The sequence below is a fragment of the Megalops cyprinoides genome, chromosome 9 (assembly GCF_013368585.1).
Source record: "Megalops cyprinoides isolate fMegCyp1 chromosome 9, fMegCyp1.pri, whole genome shotgun sequence".
Classification (NCBI taxonomy): domain Eukaryota; kingdom Metazoa; phylum Chordata; class Actinopteri; order Elopiformes; family Megalopidae; genus Megalops; species Megalops cyprinoides.
The window spans coordinates 5,911,159-5,931,074 of record NC_050591.1 but is presented as its reverse complement, the minus strand read 5'-3'; the positions used below and the strand labels follow the sequence as shown (position 1 = coordinate 5,931,074).

At 50.6% G+C, this 19,916-nt stretch overlaps 1 protein-coding gene and 1 non-coding gene across 2 annotated transcripts; both read right to left on the bottom strand.

Moving 5' to 3' along the window:
- Positions 1–435: 435 nt before the first annotated feature.
- trnat-agu lies at positions 436–509 on the bottom strand. The gene has a single exon. It is a non-coding gene; the product is annotated as a tRNA-Thr (tRNA).
- Positions 510–1,591: 1,082 nt separating this feature from the next.
- prpf8 (pre-mRNA processing factor 8) lies at positions 1,592–18,550 on the bottom strand. The gene is made up of 43 exons (XM_036536210.1): positions 18,390–18,550; positions 17,303–17,419; positions 17,015–17,183; positions 16,746–16,910; positions 16,017–16,235; positions 15,484–15,696; positions 15,253–15,378; positions 14,943–15,048; positions 14,446–14,636; positions 14,194–14,313; positions 13,006–13,195; positions 12,611–12,730; positions 12,329–12,463; positions 12,101–12,230; positions 11,680–11,876; positions 11,354–11,560; positions 11,062–11,225; positions 10,842–10,968; positions 10,486–10,678; positions 10,204–10,391; positions 9,524–9,762; positions 9,288–9,434; positions 8,983–9,193; positions 8,730–8,846; positions 8,357–8,604; positions 8,027–8,206; positions 7,779–7,914; positions 7,295–7,464; positions 6,977–7,106; positions 6,732–6,878; positions 6,387–6,547; positions 6,088–6,279; positions 5,752–5,989; positions 5,299–5,427; positions 4,926–5,039; positions 4,552–4,725; positions 4,260–4,453; positions 3,805–4,044; positions 3,577–3,718; positions 3,299–3,439; positions 2,720–2,859; positions 2,329–2,531; positions 1,592–2,079 (listed from the first exon to the last, which is right to left on the bottom strand). Exons 2-43 carry the CDS (start codon positions 17,409–17,411, stop codon positions 1,925–1,927), a joined length of 7,017 nt encoding a protein of 2,338 aa, XP_036392103.1. The 5' UTR covers positions 17,412–17,419; positions 18,390–18,550; the 3' UTR covers positions 1,592–1,924.
- Between the last annotated feature and the right edge of the window lie 1,366 nt (positions 18,551–19,916).

The following is a 19,916-nucleotide window of genomic DNA, read 5'->3' as shown; positions in this document are numbered from 1 at the left end:
CGCTGAATTTAGGTCTTTCGTGAGTTGTTTTCCATTACAAAACCCTCCTTCGCTCCTGACCAATGACGGGCGAGTGTGCCTTGCCACAGTTGCTCTTTCGACTGTAATGTAATGCATGACACAGAGCATGCAAATTGGATTTCTCTGAAGGCATTCAGAAGAGGATGCACTTGTTGTGGTCTTATTTGCAAGCCTATTAAAAAACCATCGTAACACAACAGACTAGGCTTTGAAAATGGCACAACGCGTTGTGAATGCCATTAATCCAGCGCAGAGGCCTAAATGACTTTGCCCGGCCAGGTTGGTATCATCAAGAATGACTCACGTCGACGTAAATAATAGTCAATATTGGGTAGTTCTCAGTTGAATGTGAACTAGAGTTTATCCTTGTGTGGGCCTTAAGGTTATAATTAATTGTGCAACAAATTTAACAAAAGGCACCGCTGGGATTCGAACCCAGGATCTCCTGTTTACTAGACAGGCGCTTTAACCAACTAAGCCACGGCGCCAGATGGAAGGGGGTGGGAGATAAGCGTGCATTCGATTGTGGCATTGTACACATTTACATGATTCGCCGGATTTTAAGAATAATCCCGTAACCGATTCATTCACAATGAGCTATGCTCATGATATTTTATGATATGAATAATAAAATCATTAATATAAGCCGCAGATTTTCAGATTCCGCAGTTAGTTTTACAAGACATTGAATCTCGCCCTCTAATCAGCGCATGGGCCTGGTCTACGACGAAGCCTATGTTTGCTTATGGCCGGTGCCTCGTCTCTTGAAACCATGTAATGCAGAAGTTTCAGTTTTGTGATGTATTGATGCTTTGTAAGGTCATTTTGTGTTTTGCTGTTTGCTTTCTGTTTCAAACAGGACTTTTTTTTTATGTCAACCACTGTTTGAGCTTTGATTTCCATGCATCAAGGTCACACTGCGGTAAATGGTGGTCTCTCCTAAACCACCAGCACTGTTTACCACCCACCTGGGTGATGTACAGCAGCCATTTTGTGACAAAAATGCTCCTCACACATTAGGTGGAGAAGGTGGGCTTGATTTTAGTGAGGGGGATTATAACAGACAAGCCTGAAAATTTGGCCAGAACTTTGAGGAACAACCTGCCTTTTGTGGTATGTACCTATGATTTCCAGGACCAGCCTTATAGTCTCATCCAAATGATCAGCGGTGTCTCTGTCACCCCCTACTGGCAATCTACCAGCAGCATGTTATACTCAAACTTTGCCCCTCTCCTGGTAAGACACCCTGTGTCATGGTGGCTGCCAAACCTCACTGCTTGTCACTCTAAGCCATGTCCTCTATTGCCGAAAATTTTTCTGCAGTCCCTGTAGCTATATGTATTGTAACTCATGCCAAGCCTCATAACATGAAAAAAGTAATCACTTACGACAGTGGAGCTTTGAGTCTCCCCCCAAAAAGGGGTTTCAACTGAGACAAATTGACTTAATAAAAATGTTCTTTATTTAAACCCAAATTACATTGTCAACAATTTATGCACAATACAGCTATTGAGCACAGACATAACTGCTTTAGTAAAAAAAAAGAAAAAAAAAAAAAAAAGAGGGAAACGATTCTGAAGGTCACACCTAATTTTTTCTACTGCAAAGATATTTTACATAAAAGGCAAATTGACAGCTACCACTGTGTGATAACCTAGTGAAGAAACATCACAAAAAGAAGATGCGTAGAAGTAAAAACAAACAGGTACATATCATATCTCATGTGTTTAACCCTTCAGTGACTGGAAGAAGGTATAAGGAACACAGGGCTGTAGAGAATATCTGCACCCAAAAGCTAAACCAGACCCACAGGGTGTCACTGCACCCTTACACTCTACATGGGGTGAATCACATGAGCAGGGGGCATCCCTCTCAGCAGGGGCGCTGGGATGCCCGTTTTCCTCTAAGCGTACATGTCTTCGCGGTCGGCGTTGTAGATCTCGCCCTCCTGCAGCGAGGCGAAGTTGAGGAAATGTGAGGGCCGGTGGACCTCGTGGTAGAACTCCTTGGGGTTGGACAGCTGGAGGTCATACTTCATGTTCGGATCGTGGCGAACACCTGGGAGGGAAATAAATCCACCATTATGGGCAGGTAAAAAGAACTGATCCGGTACAATCCAGGTTAAACCAATCGATGCCGGGTAAGATAATCAGTCCGATCCAGTACTGCAGGTAAATGAACCGATCCAGCCCAGTGGGTACATGGCCTAATCCAGTTGTCATCTAATTCAGTCCTCAGTGGTTACTCCTCTACTTAGACAGGTGTCAGCGTGAGTGACGTGCATGCCCAGAGAACAGCTCTACTCACCCATGAAGTTGTAATTCCAGGACACCTGGCCAGGTACCATGAAGAAGCCCAGGAAGCGATCGGACAGCAACATCTGGACCCTTTCGTAATGGGAGGGCAGGTAGCCCTTGGGGTTGTTGCCCTTGTCCGTGTTCTGCCTGCCCCACTCGTACCCACTGGGGGTCAGCTTGTAGGCCGTCAGAGTGCAGGACCCGGGGGTGAAACTGAAACATACCCACACACGTTTAACACACAGAACCACACATTTAATACACCACCACACCTACATTCAACTCACAGAATCACTACCCCAACATTCAACAGACATGCACGTATGTGTGTGTGAGGGGCAGAGTGTGATGCTGCAGAAATGAGCGAGCGTGCGTGCGTGCGCTTGGAGAGATACAGGTACCTGCAGGTGATGATGATGGTCTTCTCTCCGTCCCAGGACGGGTTGTCGGCCATGATCTTGGCATGTGTGGTGACATCCTGTGGGGACAGCTGGGGCGACTCGTTGGGCTGAGTGTGGATCCAGCCCAGCGGTTCCATCTCCTGAGAGAGGGGACAGAAAGGACAGGTAGGACAGGTGAGCTGGGGACAGGAGCAGTGTGCTGTGTGCGATGACTCATTCTCTCATCTTATGGTCTTAGGATTCATTTTACTCATTTCTTTTCAATGTTAGTACATCTTACACTATTACCAATGTTATAAATTACCATTTCTTTTGAAATGCATTCAGATGCAACTGATCTGTTTTATTAATATGGTGATACTCCATGCTCGACCACATAATGACTTCACCGGAAAATGACCAAAAGCTGGGCTCTTCAACCTAATGTACAAATTCTCAAATATTCAGAGAAAATAAAAATCCAATAAAATAGCAGTGCACTTATGTAAATACATGCATATACATACACCATATTCACTGTAAGACTGTGATATATGCCCATGATGCACCACAGGGGGCGTCTGCCATGTGAAGTCTCACCTTGAGGTACTCGTGCTGGGGCAGCTGATTCGGCAGGTGCACAGTCTGGTGTGTGCCCCACTGCGGCACCATGACAATGCAGCGGATCTCCTTCACCTGTGGGTTATCAGGCGGGCTGGTGCCGTACAGGTACCCCGCGATCTGAGGAACAGGCGATAAATTCAGCCAGTCAGCCACACACACTAACTCACTCGCTCATCTGTGTGCACAGAAAGCCAGCACTGCAGAGAGGAAGAGGAAATGTGTGCAGCTCTGCCGAAAGGGTAGAGAGAGCACACCTGAGCGCGCAGATCAGAGATGCAGATGAACTTCTTCAGGACGTTCTTGGGCAGGATGTAGGTGTAGCCTGTCTCCTTGATGTCGTCGGATGAGACGTAGATGTGGTTGGTGCGGAGGTGCAGGTTGGCAGCAGAGATGGCCCTGCAAGGAGAGAGGCAGTCAAGGCTTGGGACTCAGCTACGCCTTCTGGCGACCGACCGGATTAAAGTCCCATCTCTCTAACTCACCGCACTCTCCACTCGGTCTTGGAGGAGAAAGTCTGGGTCTCGTAGTTGCTGGTGGTGGAGGTGATGATCTCGTCGCCGTGCTTGTTGACGGTGCGCGTCTGTGTGGCGGTCAGCTGTGACTGCTCCTTCGTCTGCTTCTCGATCTCAGCAATCTGCTGCCGCTGCTGGGAGGGGGCAGAGATCTCCATGCCCAGGATGATGTCCCTGATCTCAGACTGGGTCAGAGAAGCCACGTTCACACTGGAAGAGAGGGGTGCACATATCATGTAAACGTCAATCTAACAGCCACATGTCATCCCCTTCCTTCCCCTTCCCTACAGAGCCATCTCCTTCCTTCCCTTTCCTCTTCCCTACAGGCCCTAATAAAGGGCTATATAGTATATGATTCCTCCTTTCGGTTTGTATCAGCTCAGCCAAAGTTATTTGCCCCACAGCCTGAGCAGATGCACACTCACTTGTTCTTCTTGCCGTAGTCGGCCAGGATGAGGTCTTTGAGCTGCACCTCCACCTTGATCCACTCCTCGTCGGTTAGCGTGGGCCAAATGTGGTGCGGCTCTGTGATGGTTGTCTTATCCGGCTTGAGGATCACTTTGGCGCGGTCGTTGTTCACGTGGAGCGCCCGGAGGATCAGGATCAGACGGGAGAACGCCTGCCACGGGGGACACAGGAGAAAAAACGCTAAACACAAGCAGCTCCACGTTTCCAGGTCATCAAAGTGTATTCGAAGCAGACAGAGGGGGACATTACGGTGTAGGAGGAGATGGTCTTCAGCCAGTCATCGTACAGGTTGAACAGAACCATCTGGGGCTCAGTGGCCTTCAGGATGAGGTCTCCAAACTTCTCCACCTTCAGGCAGGCCTGGAAGGGCAGCTGCAGCTCGGAGCCTTTGATCACAATGTTGGGGAAATCCAGCAAGTGGACCTGAGAAACACCCAGAGGAGACACAGTCACACCCAGCGCTCCCATCCAAATGAGAGCGCTTAAAATGAACGTGCTCTCAGAATTTCATCACCCAGTATGGCCATTCCATCAACACTGTGGCATCCACTTCCAAACCACTGAGTACAGGCAGTGGCCACTGGCTGCAGGGTGTGGTCACTGCAGGGGTGGGTGGGACTCACCTCCAGAGGATCCAGCATGCCTTTCCTGGTGACAATGATCTGCTTGGGCTGTTCTTCCACAGGCAGTGAGCGAATGAGAGCAGCAACCTCTTCTGCTGTCTTCCACTTAGCCAGCTGCACAGAGAGAGAGAGAGAGTAATGAGAGGGGAGTGGAAACAAACCAAACTCCTCCATCCCTAATGATACACATTTTTGAAAATCCAACCTAAACCAGAAAGCTGATCCCTCACCACCCAGCTCCTGCAGATTCCAAATTACACAAACAACTACAAACTGGTTAGGTCCTCTATCAGAAAACCTCCACTCCACAGAGAGACAGAGAGAGAGGGAGAGAGGGAGAGAGAGAGAGAGAGAGAGAGTGAGCCATGGGTACCTGTCCGAGACGTTTCTGCCCTGCCCACACAGACGTGTGGATGATCTTCAGGAAGAGCTGGCCGGTCCTGGGATTGAAGATGAAGATGGCTCCATTGATGGGCTTTGTGGTCAAGTTGCCCTCAAATGTCTGCAAAAGCACAAAACATCCTTCTGTGAAACAGGATTTTGAGTGGCTTAGGGAAGCTCTGCTCTGCTCCGCTCCAGGGCAGTGTTCACGAGAAACTGGAGAGCAGACAATGCTGACAACTGTTACCAGCAAACATGAGCTGCGTAGGAATACACCGTATATACTGTATACATTAGACTTAAAGCTGGCAATAACAAAGTGCTCTATTCAAAAACATGGAAAATAGGAAGCAAGGCTTTGTGACAACACACTGGCCCCATAAAGAGCACCTAGGTAAGAAGGTTCTGTGAGGACAGAATGGGGGGCAGGAGAGGGTTTGCTCACTTTGTGGATGGTGACTCTGTAGACATTGGTGTCGTCCACAAACCAGATGATCTGATTGGAGAAGAGCTCCCCGTAGTTTTGGGAGGACAGGTACGGCTCAGTGGGCTCAGAGGAGTACAGCTGCAGGCCTTTCCTGATGCGCTCTCTCAACACGTACAGGGCAGGGTTTGCTTTCATGATCTTTGCCATGGCCTGCTGGATCAGCGGCTTCCCGCCAGGGAACCAGTTTCCATAGCCACTGCAGAGAGAGATGTTACAGTGTTAGTCATGTCTGCAGTTCAGATTCCCTTTCACCCGTCATTGCCTCAAGCGAAGCAGACACAGGCAGGCGCTCACCTGTGCAGGTTGTAGGCCAGGTCTATGGCAATGAGCACCCCGGTGGGGGAGGGGTAGATACTCATGTTGTCAGTGGTGTAGTCCAGGAACTTGGCCCTGGCATAGCGCTCAATGTCATGGGAGTCGTAGTCTCCCCATCGCAGCTGGATGTCAATCCAGTACTTCTGGGTGGTGGTGCTGTCCATCACATCCCTGCCGACCAATGAGAAACACAGTGAGGCGGGACCTAAAAGCCACCATCGCACATGCCCCATTTATTTTCTGTACAGAGTAGTGCGGGGCAGGAGGGGGCAGCGTACTTGGAGTCAGCCAGCAGGGACGGCCTGGAAACGTTCCACTTGTAGGAGGCAAACAGCAGGATGTCCGCGCAAGATGAGTTCATCTTATAGGACTTCCTGGGGTGGATGGTCTCCTTCTGCACCGTCTCAATCTCCAGAGCATCCAGCTCCTGATCAAACACCTGCAGGAAAAAGGGAGGGAGGGAGGTCACTACACACACTCAGAACACACAGAGGCTCAGAGAACAACCACACCACAGCCATACAGAGGCTCACAACACAGGCTCACAGTACAAACACACAAACACAGTGTGTTATAAGCCAGAGACACACACACAGGCACACAGTGAGGCTGCCCTACACTACCTGACACAGATCCATGACAATGCTCTCGTGAATTTTCTGCCACAAGTGAGCTCTGAAGATCTGGATCAGGGAGATCTTCAGCGTGGGGATCTTGCCATGCATGAAGATTCCAGTGAGATCAAGCTGCACCTGGAAACCCACGTACACCTGTGGAGGGAAGAGAGCGTTAGAGGGAACCGCACAGGAGTAATACAGACCGTGAATCACGCGACCCTGGCGTGGAATGCGGTGGGAGGGAGACGTACGTTGGCGCGGTTGATGGTGGGTGACCACCACAGTGTGAATCGTCTGTTGGGGATCTGGTTCAGACCGGAACGCTGTGCGTTGGTCAGCTTCTTCCACTTCATGGACTCCTCGAAGCCGCTGGCCTTCTCCCTGTGGGCAAATCCACAACCCCAAAATCAGCACCCCACATCTCTCGGCCCCCCCGTTTCACCTGTTACAGAATCCCATTACCAGCTACATTTAAAAGAGCTTTGACATCAAGCACCAAGGCGTCTCCCTGGATACGGGTATATGCCATGCGAACGGACCAATGGCTAAGCGGGGCCGGGCGCACTCACCAGAACAGCCCCTCCCAGGTGGGGAAGTATGTCCCCTTGAAGAGTGTGTGCTCCAGGATGCCCTCCACACCGCCCAGCGCCTGGATCATGTCTGTGCGGTAGTTATTCAGGTTCCACAGCTTCCCATCATGCCTCTGGTGGGTCCACCAGAACGGGTTCTGCTTCAACACCTGCAAGCACATTTCCCCTGTTTAACTGCCTGTTTAACCTCCCCTGAACAGCGTGTTCTTCCAGTTGGGGTCTGAGAAGACACTACATTTCTACATTTTGAATCGGTTAATATACAGCCACTATAATCCTTTATTTGGCATTTAACTGAAACTTTAAACAACACATGCTGAATAAAGCAAACCCACTGACACCTGCATGTGCACTTCATCTGGGTTTGTGGCACATGCTAGACGCAGGTGAGTGTGTATACCTGTGTAGACGTGTCTGTGTGTTTGTGTGCTGGTGTACATGCTCATGTTTGGAGCAGGGTTACCTGATACTGTTTGAAGTCGGTGCGGACCCTCCAGCCCTTGTCGTAGGCCAGGGTGTGCCGGTCCTTCTGGAAAAGGGTGTTGATTCTGGGGATGCCCCTGTCCCAGGAGTCCTCCAGATCTTCCAGGGTCAAACGCCTGTGAAGATAATCGCAACACCAAATCAATACCGGGATGTCCCAGCGTAAAACGCGCTGCACACTCCAAACTCTCCCGGGCGTTTTCCCGGTGTGGGGCTGTGGGGGCGTACCTGTTCTGGGCGATGGCCTCCTGCCTCTTCAGGGCGTACTCAGCCCAGACCCTCTGGGAGTCGATGAACTCGCTCTCCCAGGGCTGGATGTAGCGGTACAGGTTGGGGATCAGCTGGTCCTCCTCATGACTCATCCCGGAGCGGAAATGCGTGATGCCCACGTCGGTCTGCTTCGACCACCTGCAGAGGGCGCAAACGAGGACGATGAGCGGCGAGCCAGCAGCAGCACCGAGAGCCTGCACAGTACCTGCCCTCCTTTTTACAAACACCGTGTTTAAAAATCCTCTGCGTTTGGTTCCATCTGTACCCAGAGTGCATTGTGGCCCTCACCTCAGGTCAGACTGCGGGATCAGGACGTGGCCCATGGACAGCATGCCCAGGCCCCCCAGCTCCTTGGGGGTGTAGAACACCACAGGGGGGAAGCGGCTGGGCATCTTGGAGTTGAGGCCGATCTTGATTCGGGTCTGGATCTTGTTCTCGCACTTGACCAGCAGGTCCAGCAGCTCCTGGGTGTTGACCACGGCCTCGCGGAAGTACGTCATCAGGCCAATCAGAGCCGTGTTCCACTTGTTCACAATCTGAGGGACAGCAAAGAATGACTCAGCACAGGGGCTGCAGCACAGAATGCCGTCTTTTATCCCATCTTATCTGACTGATGGTGGACAGACTATGGAGGGACAGTTGGGAGGTGGCCAGCGGTTACCTTGGTGAAGGTGGTGGAGCCAGAGGCCATGAGGATCTGCCGCACACGGTTATGGAACCTCTGCATGGACTCATCGTCCACCCTCAGGAAGCACTGCGCCGTCCGCTCCTTAGTCACCTACAGTCACACACAGACAAACACACACAGGTCAGTGCCTCTTGCTAGTGGACCAGGGCCTTGCTCACAGCTCAAAAGTACCAGGAAGTTAAAGGCAAGAACAGAGGCAGCCCTCCACCTGGCCCAGGCGGCTCACCTCATTCTGCAGGTTCCACACCCCGTCCTTGTGGGTGAACTCCTCGTAGCTGGTGCGGCACTTGGGCAGGATGCGGCACTCGAAGCCGCACATGTTGAACAGCAGGTTGGGGTTGTCCTTGCTGTAGACCGACACAAAGCTGTTCTCCCACTGCACTGTGGTCACAGAGCGCGGCAGGCGGTTCTTGATGTCCCAGAAGACGGCACGGCCCCTGCAACAGATCACACAAGGGACACACAGTCAGGAGCTGCTGGTCTCTCCCCTGATGCGTAACTTCTCCGGGACGGCAGGGGGGGGACACTCACAGGTTGACGTCATGCTTCATCAGCCTCATCCTGGCGTCTCTCGGCCAGCACTTCTTGTTGTTGTAGCCCACAATGTTCTCGTTGTTTGGGTCTGGGTGCTCCGTCAGGTACCTCTGGATCAAGTCCCGGGCTTCATCTGCTGTGAACCTGAGAGGAACCCAAAGAGCGGTGAGCAGCAGTGAAGCTGCAGCTGGATCCCGACCCCACGCCCTCGGGAAGAGCATTCCGATTCTTACCTGAAGAAGATGTGGATGCGGTCGATGTAGCGGCAGTAGAGCCGGATGGGGTGGGCGGCCTCCGTGGCCATGTCCTGGAAGCTGAGGAAGTCGTTGGGCATCTGGGGCGGCCCCGCCATCTCGCTGGCGCGATGCAGGCCCAGGACCAGCAGGTCCATCACCAGCCCATAGTACTGCACGATGAAGGAGGCAAACTGCAGCCCGCGAATGATGCCGTATGAGTTTGTGTGGTTCATGTCCTGTAGGGGAAGACAGAAACATTTGAATGAAACACTGGAACACCATTACCTGTGTGCTGTGGAAGGTTAGCACATTTGAGCCCAGTCAAGTATGTTTCAGCAGTGTGGCTTAGTGGTAAGGACAGGGCTTGTAACTGAAAGGTTGCCAGTTCAATTTCCTACTGGGGCACTGTCACTGTGCTCTAAGGCAAGGTTCTTAATCCAAAACCCCTAGGTAAGAGTATCTGTTAAATGTAAATTATGTAATATAATGTTTTGCCTGATGTACTCAACAAGTGTTGTGACAGTAAGACTTAAATGCCTCAGCTGTCCAGGGGTTTTTAAAGCCATGAAGGCCCAGGCTTGTAGCCCTGATGAACAAGGCTTTGTTATCAGTCAGACCTCAGAGGCAGAGCCGAAGCAAAGGGCACGCGGAGAGTTGGGCGTGGGAAGGCGGCTCACCTTGTAGTTGATGACCACGTTGTTCTTGGCAGTCATGTAGTCAGCAATGTTGTGGTCCACGATGAGGCGGAGCAGCCTGTTGAGCAGCGTCAGATCGATCTTCTCGTACATCTTCTCGTAGCGTGACTCCAGCATCACGTTGCACTCGCCCTCCATGGTCTCCCACACGTCCTGCAGGTTGTTGATCCCTGGGGGGGAGGTCAGAGGTCATAGGTCAGGGGTCAGAGAAGCAACTTGGATCCACACAGGGACCGTCACATGGGTCTGCGGCCGAACTCTGACCTTGGCACCACTTGTACACCAGCAGCGGAGGGGGCTCAGTGTCGGCCGGTTTGATCCAGGGCGGAAACAGCCTGCGCTTGTCCGCCTCGTACCACAGGTACTGGTCCAGATAGGCGTCTGTGATCTTCTCCAGGGGCTCCACGTCATACACAGGGACCAGGTGGCTGTACAGGTCCATGAACTCGATGCCCACCTGCAGGGAGGAGGAAACAGCTGCATCAGCCCGGACAGGAACATACCAAGACAAGATGAGCCAATACAGACCACACTGCAGCCAGATTTAGCCCGGTTCTATCTGTGGCGTGTCTCTGTCTGTGGTGCTGCTCTGTTTGTGGCGCGGCTCTGTCTGGACTCACCTCTTTGAAGGCTCTCTGGGTGAGCAGGTGACGCTTGATCCTGGACAGCGCCTCGTGAGGGTTGTCATAGGCCTGCTCAATCAGACCCAGCTCCTCTCTCTGGGACTGGTTGAGCCTGGACTTCACGCTGAAACATACATACAAACACGCACACGTGTGTTACGGGGAGCTGCGGGCTGGCTGCTTGGCGGGGCGGCGCTCGAGGCGGGCTGGGGGTTACCTGTAGGCCTCTTTGAGCCTCTCCAGGGCCAGGATGAGCAGCTTGGTGTCGTGCTTGTAGGACAGCGGGGGGAAGGGGATGGGCGAGAAGCGGCGACTCTCCAGCCAGTGCACCGTGGTGGTGTAGATGGCCACCGCCTCCTCCGCCGTGATGTAGGGGCCGTCCTGAGAGAGAGAGAGAGAGAAACAGTTAAGAACAAACAGCCTGCACTCTCCGCAACACAACCCTGGAGCTTCTCTCTGTATACCACCTCTACTCAGGTAAAACCCTGTCGTTATGCTGAGGTGTGCACCTTCAGGTAGTTGTGCTGCCTCTCCTGCTCTGCCTTCAGGTAGAGTCGGGTTAGCCGGCCCAGGTTCTTCTTGCAGACCGTCTTGTCCACAGTGGCGCCACGCCTGATTCGCTCACGGTTGTAGTGGGCTGTGTTTGTCCACCAATCAGCTTTGGCTTTGACGTAGCGGAGGATCATGTTCTCGATAGGAGTGGGTAGGCCAGGAACCTGGGGGGTTGGGGGCAGAACGTTACTCTTTGTACTCCAATAAGCAAGCATGCCAAAATGCATTTCCTTAACTGTGTTAAAAAGAAACGTGCAGAGCACAGGTGAGCTGGAGCGCTTACCTTCCAGGGGATGTTGGCCTTCCAGCACCTCCAGGACTCGCTGAGGTGCTGCAGGATGGTGCGGGCCTTGTTCTGCTTGATCCCCTCCGGCATCATGTCCAGGATGTCGTGCATGACGGCAGCGCGCAGCTCCAGGTCAAAGTGCGACTCCACTCGCTGCTTGGTGACCGTCTTGGCCACGCCCTTCGAGTGTCGACCTGTTTGGAACACAGCACACAGTGACACTCCCGCAGTGACGCCCTGCCCTCTCCGCGGTGCATCTGTGTGTTATCTGTGGCAGTTTGTTGGCGTCAACATGGAGATGATGCACCCAGGTCACGGTTAAAGCACTGAACTCTCTACGAGTCTGTTGCATTCATAGGAAAGAGGTGGCGTGTATGACTGTGTGTGTGTGTGTGTGAGAGCATGTGGGGATGTTCACCTTCAAACTGTCGGGCCAGCAGGTTGCCCAGCCATCTCTCCAGCAGGGGGGTGATGCCCCTCATGAAGAAGAGCCACACCCTCCATCCTGGGGCCCAGAAGCCACAGCCAGGACCCTTCCCCACCGGCCCCTGGGGAGACAGAGCATATTAACCAACATGCACTCTGCCCCTGCAGACGGAGCTTATATTCCTGTTCAGTTTTTTACCCAGCATGCACTGAGACTCACAGTGTTGAAGCGGTAGTAGATGAGGTGCTTGAGGTCCTTGCACATGCGGATCTGGCGCATCAGCTTGTACTTGTAGCGGTACATTCCGGTCAGCTGACCCACGTGGGCGAAGATGTACTGCAGTCCATCGGCCAACTGTGGGGGAAATCGAGCACCATTACGACCACGAAAACACCTTTACCTTCCCATGAGCCTGTGTAGGCTGTAGGGGAATTCGAGCACCATTACGATCACGAAAAACACCTTTCCCATGAGCCCGTGCAGGCTGTGGGCGTGGCGTACCTGGAAGGCATCGACGTTGCCGAGCCGGTACTGCACGTGGCTGTCCACCACCAGCTTGCTCAGGCGAAGCACCTCTCGACACAGATGGAACGCGTTCCCGAATCTGGACTTCTTGCGCTCCTGAAACGGGGAACACCGCATCGAGCGTTAACGACACCAAAAGCATGACACAACAGGAGACGCTGTCACAGCTCCTGTCCAGCTCAGCTGAACCACATTTAAATGAAACGCAGCTTGATCCCATGGATCTTTAAAAGGTTCCCTTGCATTTTAATAGCACAATCATTTTAATAATCTGAAGCAATAATGAATCATTTAGTCCCGAGTTTCACTGTTAGGGGTAGCGGTTCTCTTCCACGTGGGAGGGTCACGGGTCACAGGCAGGAGGGCTTTACCTTGGTGGTGAGCGTTTTGACAGGCTTCAGGTTGAAGTTGTAGTCCAGGTGCAGGTAGTTGAGGTTCTTCCTGTGGATGAGCAGGTTGAGCATGTTGTAGCCCTGCCGGCACACCTGCAGCCCCACCTCCACCCAGTCCAGCTTTGTGGACTGGAAGAACTTTGTGGCCTTGAAGGAGCGGAACAGGTATCTGCAGGGAGAGCAAAGATGTTACACCTGAGCGGGGTATGCGGGTAGCGAACAAATGTAACTGTAGGATCTTGTGTTGTGTTTTAGATGTTACGTGGGTCGGCGAACGAGCGAGGTTCAGACCGAGGTTCTCACTGCTCGCTGCCAACCCCTTACAGCCAGCGTCGTTGCCAGTTGAGCTAAAGGCAAATTGCCGCTAGCCTTGTCGGCAACAACGCTACTTAACCAGGTCTCGGGGAGTGACATAGCCACTGCAACCGCTCGGCTACCTGCTACCCGCCATGTAAGGCTTTATGCAGAACTCACACAATCACTAATCACTTCAGCTCTGCTACACAAACATATCCCATCTGCAATCACAGGCAGATTTTTTTCTTTAAATAGTTTAAGTTGTGAGGTCACTAGCCACCCTGGTGGGTGTTTTTTGCCTAAATAAAAAAAAATTATAAAATTATTATCACAGCCAGTCTAAGAAGTTAACTACCCTTAATTATCACTGTCACATGACATATTTTGATAACCAGCCCTACTATCAATTTAAACAGGTGGAAACAACTATGCTGAGTTAGACTGGTTAACTAGGTAGACAGCAATCAGGAAACATTTCTGTGGTTTAGCTGTTAGCTTTAGGTGTGATGCTTTCTTGCTCACTAACTGTTTTAGCTAATAATACACGATCTTGCATACAATCATATGTGTGCCTCACGGGACCCTGTTAAAAGCTAATTTGATTTGCAATTAACTTTCGAAGCTGGTGAAATTTGGGTAAATTTCTTCAACTACCAGCTATCCTCCCTGCAGGATCTAAAGGTTCATTCTGGAGCCTGTTTAAGTAATCACGCCGTGTCATGCTTTTAACACCAGCCATCTTCTGACTATGTGACTATGACTGCTAGCACCTCCAGATTTACTGCTGCAGGTTGAACCACACTACAGCAGCAGAGGCCAAAGGTCACTACGGCAGGTGTCACTCAGGTGAGTGGAATCCTGCATACGCACCTCTTCTTCTGTGCTTTGGGGGGTCTGTGTTTGAGGGCATTGAGTACGTAGTACTTCAGCAGCTTCTGATAGGAGACCCTCACTTTCACCGGCTGGCCAGCAGGACAGTGCTCGCGGTACCTGGCCGAACACAGAGACAGCACAGGTACAGTGTTACCTTCCACCTGCAGGTGACCTCTGCACCCACCCACACACACACACACACACACAGAGGTATCACATTAGGCCTCAGTGACGTTGCCTATTCCTCACCAGTTCTTAATGAGCGGGATGTCAATGGCGCGGCGGGTCCTTCCCGATCTCAGGTTGAAGGGGCGGGGCGCCCACAGCAGAGCGATCCCGTTGGCCGTGTTGTCGGTGTACAGGGGCGTGTCCTTAAGGAAGGGCTCCACGTACTCCGGCAGCTCAAACTCCTCATCATCGTCAGGAAGTGGCTCCTGGCTCTGAAATGTGTGACCAGCACATTGTGAATACCTACTGCCCAAAGGGGAAAGAGCTCCACTCCACCCAGCTGAGGCAGGGTCTCTAAGAACACCTACTGTTATAGTGAGGAGTGGCACGTTCTGACTGTACTGACAGCTCTCTCCAATTCAGACCAAAATAAATCCATCAATCACAGTGCAGACAGACAGGAGAGAGACAGAGAGGGAGAGGGGAAAGGGAAGTGGTCTGGCAATAGTGCAGTGTGAAAACAGTAGGTTTTTAAGGAAGACTGTGTTTGATAGGTCGATTCAGCAAGCTGTGTATACCTTGACAGAGTGTCTGTGTGAGATGGGGTTGATCAGAGGATCGAAGTAGAAGGCAGGAAGATCAGGGTCCTCTGTCTTGATGAACACCACGTTGGGTGTGTGGTACCTGCAGGAGCAAAACCAGCATCACGTTACCACAAAATCACTGGCATCAGCCTACCCAAGAGAGCAAGACCAGCATAACACCAGCACGGACCCTCACACAGACACTCATCAGAGGCACACCACACACAGACACTCATTGCTCCAGCACGGAAGCACATCACAGAGGCACACACACTCATCACATAGATGCCCAGGCTGAGCTCACCAGGTGAGATGGACATGGTGTGGCAGGTTGTTGTACAGGTAAGGGAAGGCGATCTTGTACTCCGTCCTGATTGGCTGCCTGATGATGATCTTGTTGATGTCATTGAACTCATTCCAGTCTTCATCCCTGTAAGGTTGCGAGAGACACACTGAGACACATTCACAGCAATGCGCCACTACTAAAACTGGGTGACCACAAATGGACAATCCTACAGCACAAGGGGGCACTTACTGCAGGTTGATGTCCCTGACCAGGGGCTCAAACTTGGGGCCACCTGGAATGGCCATATTCAGAGCCTTGGAGGTGAAGAAGGCCTTCAGGTCAAACAGGTAGAAGTAGTTAGTGTCTACCAGGTCGGTCAGCAGCTGATTGGCTAGACGGTACAGGGTGGACATCATGGGCAGTGTGAACTGCCAGCGTCTGTAGGTGGTTCCATTCACATACCTGCAGGAGACATACACACTTTACTAAAACGGAATGGGACAGACAGCTATCTGGTCCCTCTCACTTACTCCACCTGTCCAGAGCTTCTTGGTCTCGGTTTAAAAATTCAAATGCAAACAAACTTTACTGGCATGCCCACACAGATGCACAGTATTACCAAAGAAATTTTCATATAAATGATAAAATAATACAAATATTATTAACCTTTAATATTTAAAAAACCAAAAACTAAATATGAAAATCTAAAAAAATTCAATCAAATCAATTTAATCTTTTTTTCTCTATTTAATCTCTCTCTCCACCTGTCCCAGGTGACTCACTTGGTGTTTTCCCGCAGAGGCTGGTGCTCATACAACCAGTCCACCACAGAGCAGTCCTCCTCCGGGTCCAGCTCCATCTGAATGGCCTCCAGCGGCTCTACGTCCAGGATGTTGTCCGCGTAGTCGAGAGGCGGCTCCTCGTCATCAAAGGGTGGGAAGCGCATGCGCTTAAAGTGCCGCCGGTCCCTCTTCTCCCGACGCATCATGATCCACATGGCACTGAAACACAACACCCCGGCCGGCATGAGTAATGTCACAATGTACGGCAAGCCAAAGGGCACAAACACCAGGGCAAGGGCTCCCAACGCATATGGCAGCGCGTGAGGTAAAACTAACTGTAGGACCTGATTCAATATATTACACTGCAGCTGTTTAACTGAAGCTCTTAACGAGATCTACTTGCATTAGTTACAATTTTTATGTTACCCATTCATACAGCTGGATATTTACTGAAGCAGCTGTGGGTTAAGTAACTTGCCTAAGGGTACAGCTGCAGCTGGGAAGCGAACCAGCAACCTTTCAGTTATGAGCCCTGCACCTTCTCACTATGCTGCACTGCTGCCCCAGTGATTCTTTACCTGGTGATAAATGGACCAACACAAGCGTCCCTTCTGCGTAAAGAGAGTGCTTTTAGAGCAAGACTCTCATTCTGTACACATCATACAGCCCATTTCTTTTCATTTAAACAGCAGCTGAGGGCCGCGAAGCGAGCAGGCCGGTGTCCCTCACCCCCACTGCGCGATGTAGACGGGCTCAATGACCCAGGGGATCTCGTTGACGAAGGAGATGGCGCCGGTGATGTGGTAGAGCACGGGCACGTCGCGGATCTGCTCCCAGGGCATGGGCATGTTCTCCAGCAGCTTCAGCACCGCGTGGGGCATGTACTTCAGCGCGCTGCGAGGGGGGGAAGGAGTCAGAGAGCCGGTCAGTCTCAAACACGCCAGCACCCGAGCGGCTCGGAGGTCCGACGGAGGGGTCGAGACAGAGGCGCAACTCACCCGAGGTAGACCCTCTTGTCGTGGCGGAACTTCCTGTTGGTCATGTCGCCGTGGTCGCGGATGATCTTGCGGACGTGCTCGGGGGGCATGTCCTCCTTCTGCGCGTCCACGAAGCCGAACTTGCGCTTCTCGGAGTAGCGCTTCGCCTGCAGCTGCTGCCACTTCCGAGCTGCGGGTCACACAACACAGACAACGGAGTTAGGAAGATCAGTGCTGTGGTAGCAACCAAAATATCAACCAGCTCTCAATATGCGACTTAACCGTGACGACCCACAGCTCCAATCCTACCTTTCTCCTGAAGCTTCTCCTCGGACATGTAGTCGGGGATTTGGCCTGGGGTGGGAATGCCCGCCGGCATGTTACCCGGCACTCCTCTGTATGGGAACGCAGCTGCCATGGTGGCCTCTAGACAGCAGCAACACAAAGAGAACTCTGCTTACTGGGTGTCTTAGGTCACTGTCGGCTTAGACAGTAAAAGAGTACCAATATGAAGTAGGCATATGAATTTTGATTAATCAAACGCTCAAATATTTTGTTAATTCTAATATTGACGACACTACTGCCAACCCCCGTCCCCACGCTGTAGGAAAATACTTCAATTAATATTAGTTACTTGATGCATGGGCCTTGACCTATAACGAAGAATATTATGTTCATTAATACGTATTTGGGCAGTTTGCGTAATCCACCAGGGATGAAAAGATAGGAGTACTTTAACGATCGAATAATTGGTCTCACCCCTAAATGTGTAAAACGAAATATGTAAAAACTCATAGAAGTGTCCGCTTCGTGTACCCAGTAAATCTAGTTATCTAGTTAGAAAACATGCCAGTCAATGCCGATTGTTACTCGGCAGGAAATGACGGACGAGCGCGATACAAAACATCTCTAACACTTAAAAACAACCAATTATGGCAACCAAACGCACATAACTATCAGCTGTAACAAACTAGATAGCAATTGTTGGACTATTGTTGTTCGCTGTTGGACTCCAGGCATGCACTGGAGGGAAAAACGTGCAGACTGCAAAAGTTTATACCTCGTGAAAAGGCAACCAGCTCCAACTCAAGTCAGCTAACAGGGAAACCTGTTTCACATTAGCCACGTTAGCTACTTGACTAAAGAACTGCAAAGATCTCAATCGATTCTGGTAGCAAGCGAGTTAACTACACATGTAGCGACTACTTCATTTACCAGAAAATTAGCTACAACAAGCCTTAGCTAAGTACCTAGCATCGGAAACTATGAACGAAATTGGCTAGCAGCTAGCTTGCTCAGAACACAACAGGCCATGATTTTAATTCCTTGCTTATTTGTTCGATATAAGATTTTGTTCGTTAGCAAGTTGTTGCACTCATACTGCAGGACAAATTACCTCCAATTCCACGGCAACCGATCTATATTCAAAATCTTCCAGCAATCACAATAGCATCTCTTAGACGAACATACATAAAACGCAATCCCCCCGCATTCAAACGGGTCGCTGTGTTTGCAGAATGGCGCACAGAGTAGAACGACACCACACGTTGTCCGTATTGTATTGCTATTCATAAACGGATTTTACGTCGTTCGTAGACTCTACGTTCTTTACGTCCAGCAGGAGATACGGCCAATGAAATACGCAAACGTAGGAAGGACCCCCTCGCACAGAAACCCGGATGTTGGTTGGAAAGCGATCGTACAGAGGCAGACCTGTGCCGTTTCACTGGTTTGCATTTATTCGGATTGGCTGGCGGTAGACACAGTTGATTCCCTTAACGCAGCCTTAACCTAAGCAGACCTGACGAGCTGCACAGCACCTGATCTGAACGGATACCTGAACGTGTACAAATAACTACCTAGGCTGTATTTTCCGACTTTTATATAAATTTATAACGGAGTATTACTTATATAATGGCATGCTATATAATATATAATATAGTGTTATATTGCGTTACACTATATCTAAATATTAATAAATATTGATAATATAATATTAAAAATATAATGGCGATATTGTCAAGTACGTTCATCCCTTTAAAAACAAGCAATATATTGTTTACCTCATATAATGCCTTGCATTTACATTTATATTTATTCATTTGGCAGACGTTTTTATCCAAAGTGACTTACAGGTGAGTACAACACAAGCAAGCACAATGCAGTCTGCAAGCAAGCAGTCACAATGTTAAAAGTGCTGCATGACCAAGTTTCAATAGTTGTCCAGACAAAGTACAAGCTAGCTGGTAGAAACAAGTACATTAAACCATTAATTTTTTAAAAGGAAAACAGTTTAGAGGTTAGGACATAATAAATTGCTTTAGGTGGTAGCAATTCAAGTGATCAGGTGATGCAGAAGAGCTGTGTCTCCAGGTGTTTCTTAAAAATATTGAGGGATTCGGCGGAACGGATGAAGTGTGGAAGGTCATTCTGCCATCCAGGGACAATGGCAGAGAAGGTTCTGGACAATGATTTTGCACTGCAATGTGACAGGACCACCAGACACCATTCGGTAGCAGTGTAGTGGTCAGGAGGGAATATAAGCTTGTAATAGAGTGTTCAGGTAGGTAGGTGTAGCTTTGTTGGCTGTTCTGAACACAAGCAACAAGGCCTTGTACCTGATGCGGGCAGCTACAGGGGGCCAGTGGAGCGAGACAAAGAGAGGTGTAACATGGGCCCTCTTCAGCAACTTGATGGTGCATCCAGGGAGGCCAGCCAAGACAGCATTGCAGTAGTCCAGTCTTGAGATAACAAGAGCCTGGATAAGGAGCTGTGCAGCATATTCAGATAAGTAGGGCCTGATTTTCCAAATGTTGTACAGCACAAATCTGCATTATTTGGCTGTCATCGCAGCGTGGTCCTTAAAGTTCAGCTCTTCATCAAACACTACTCCCGGGTTCCTTGCAGACCTAGATGGAGTCAA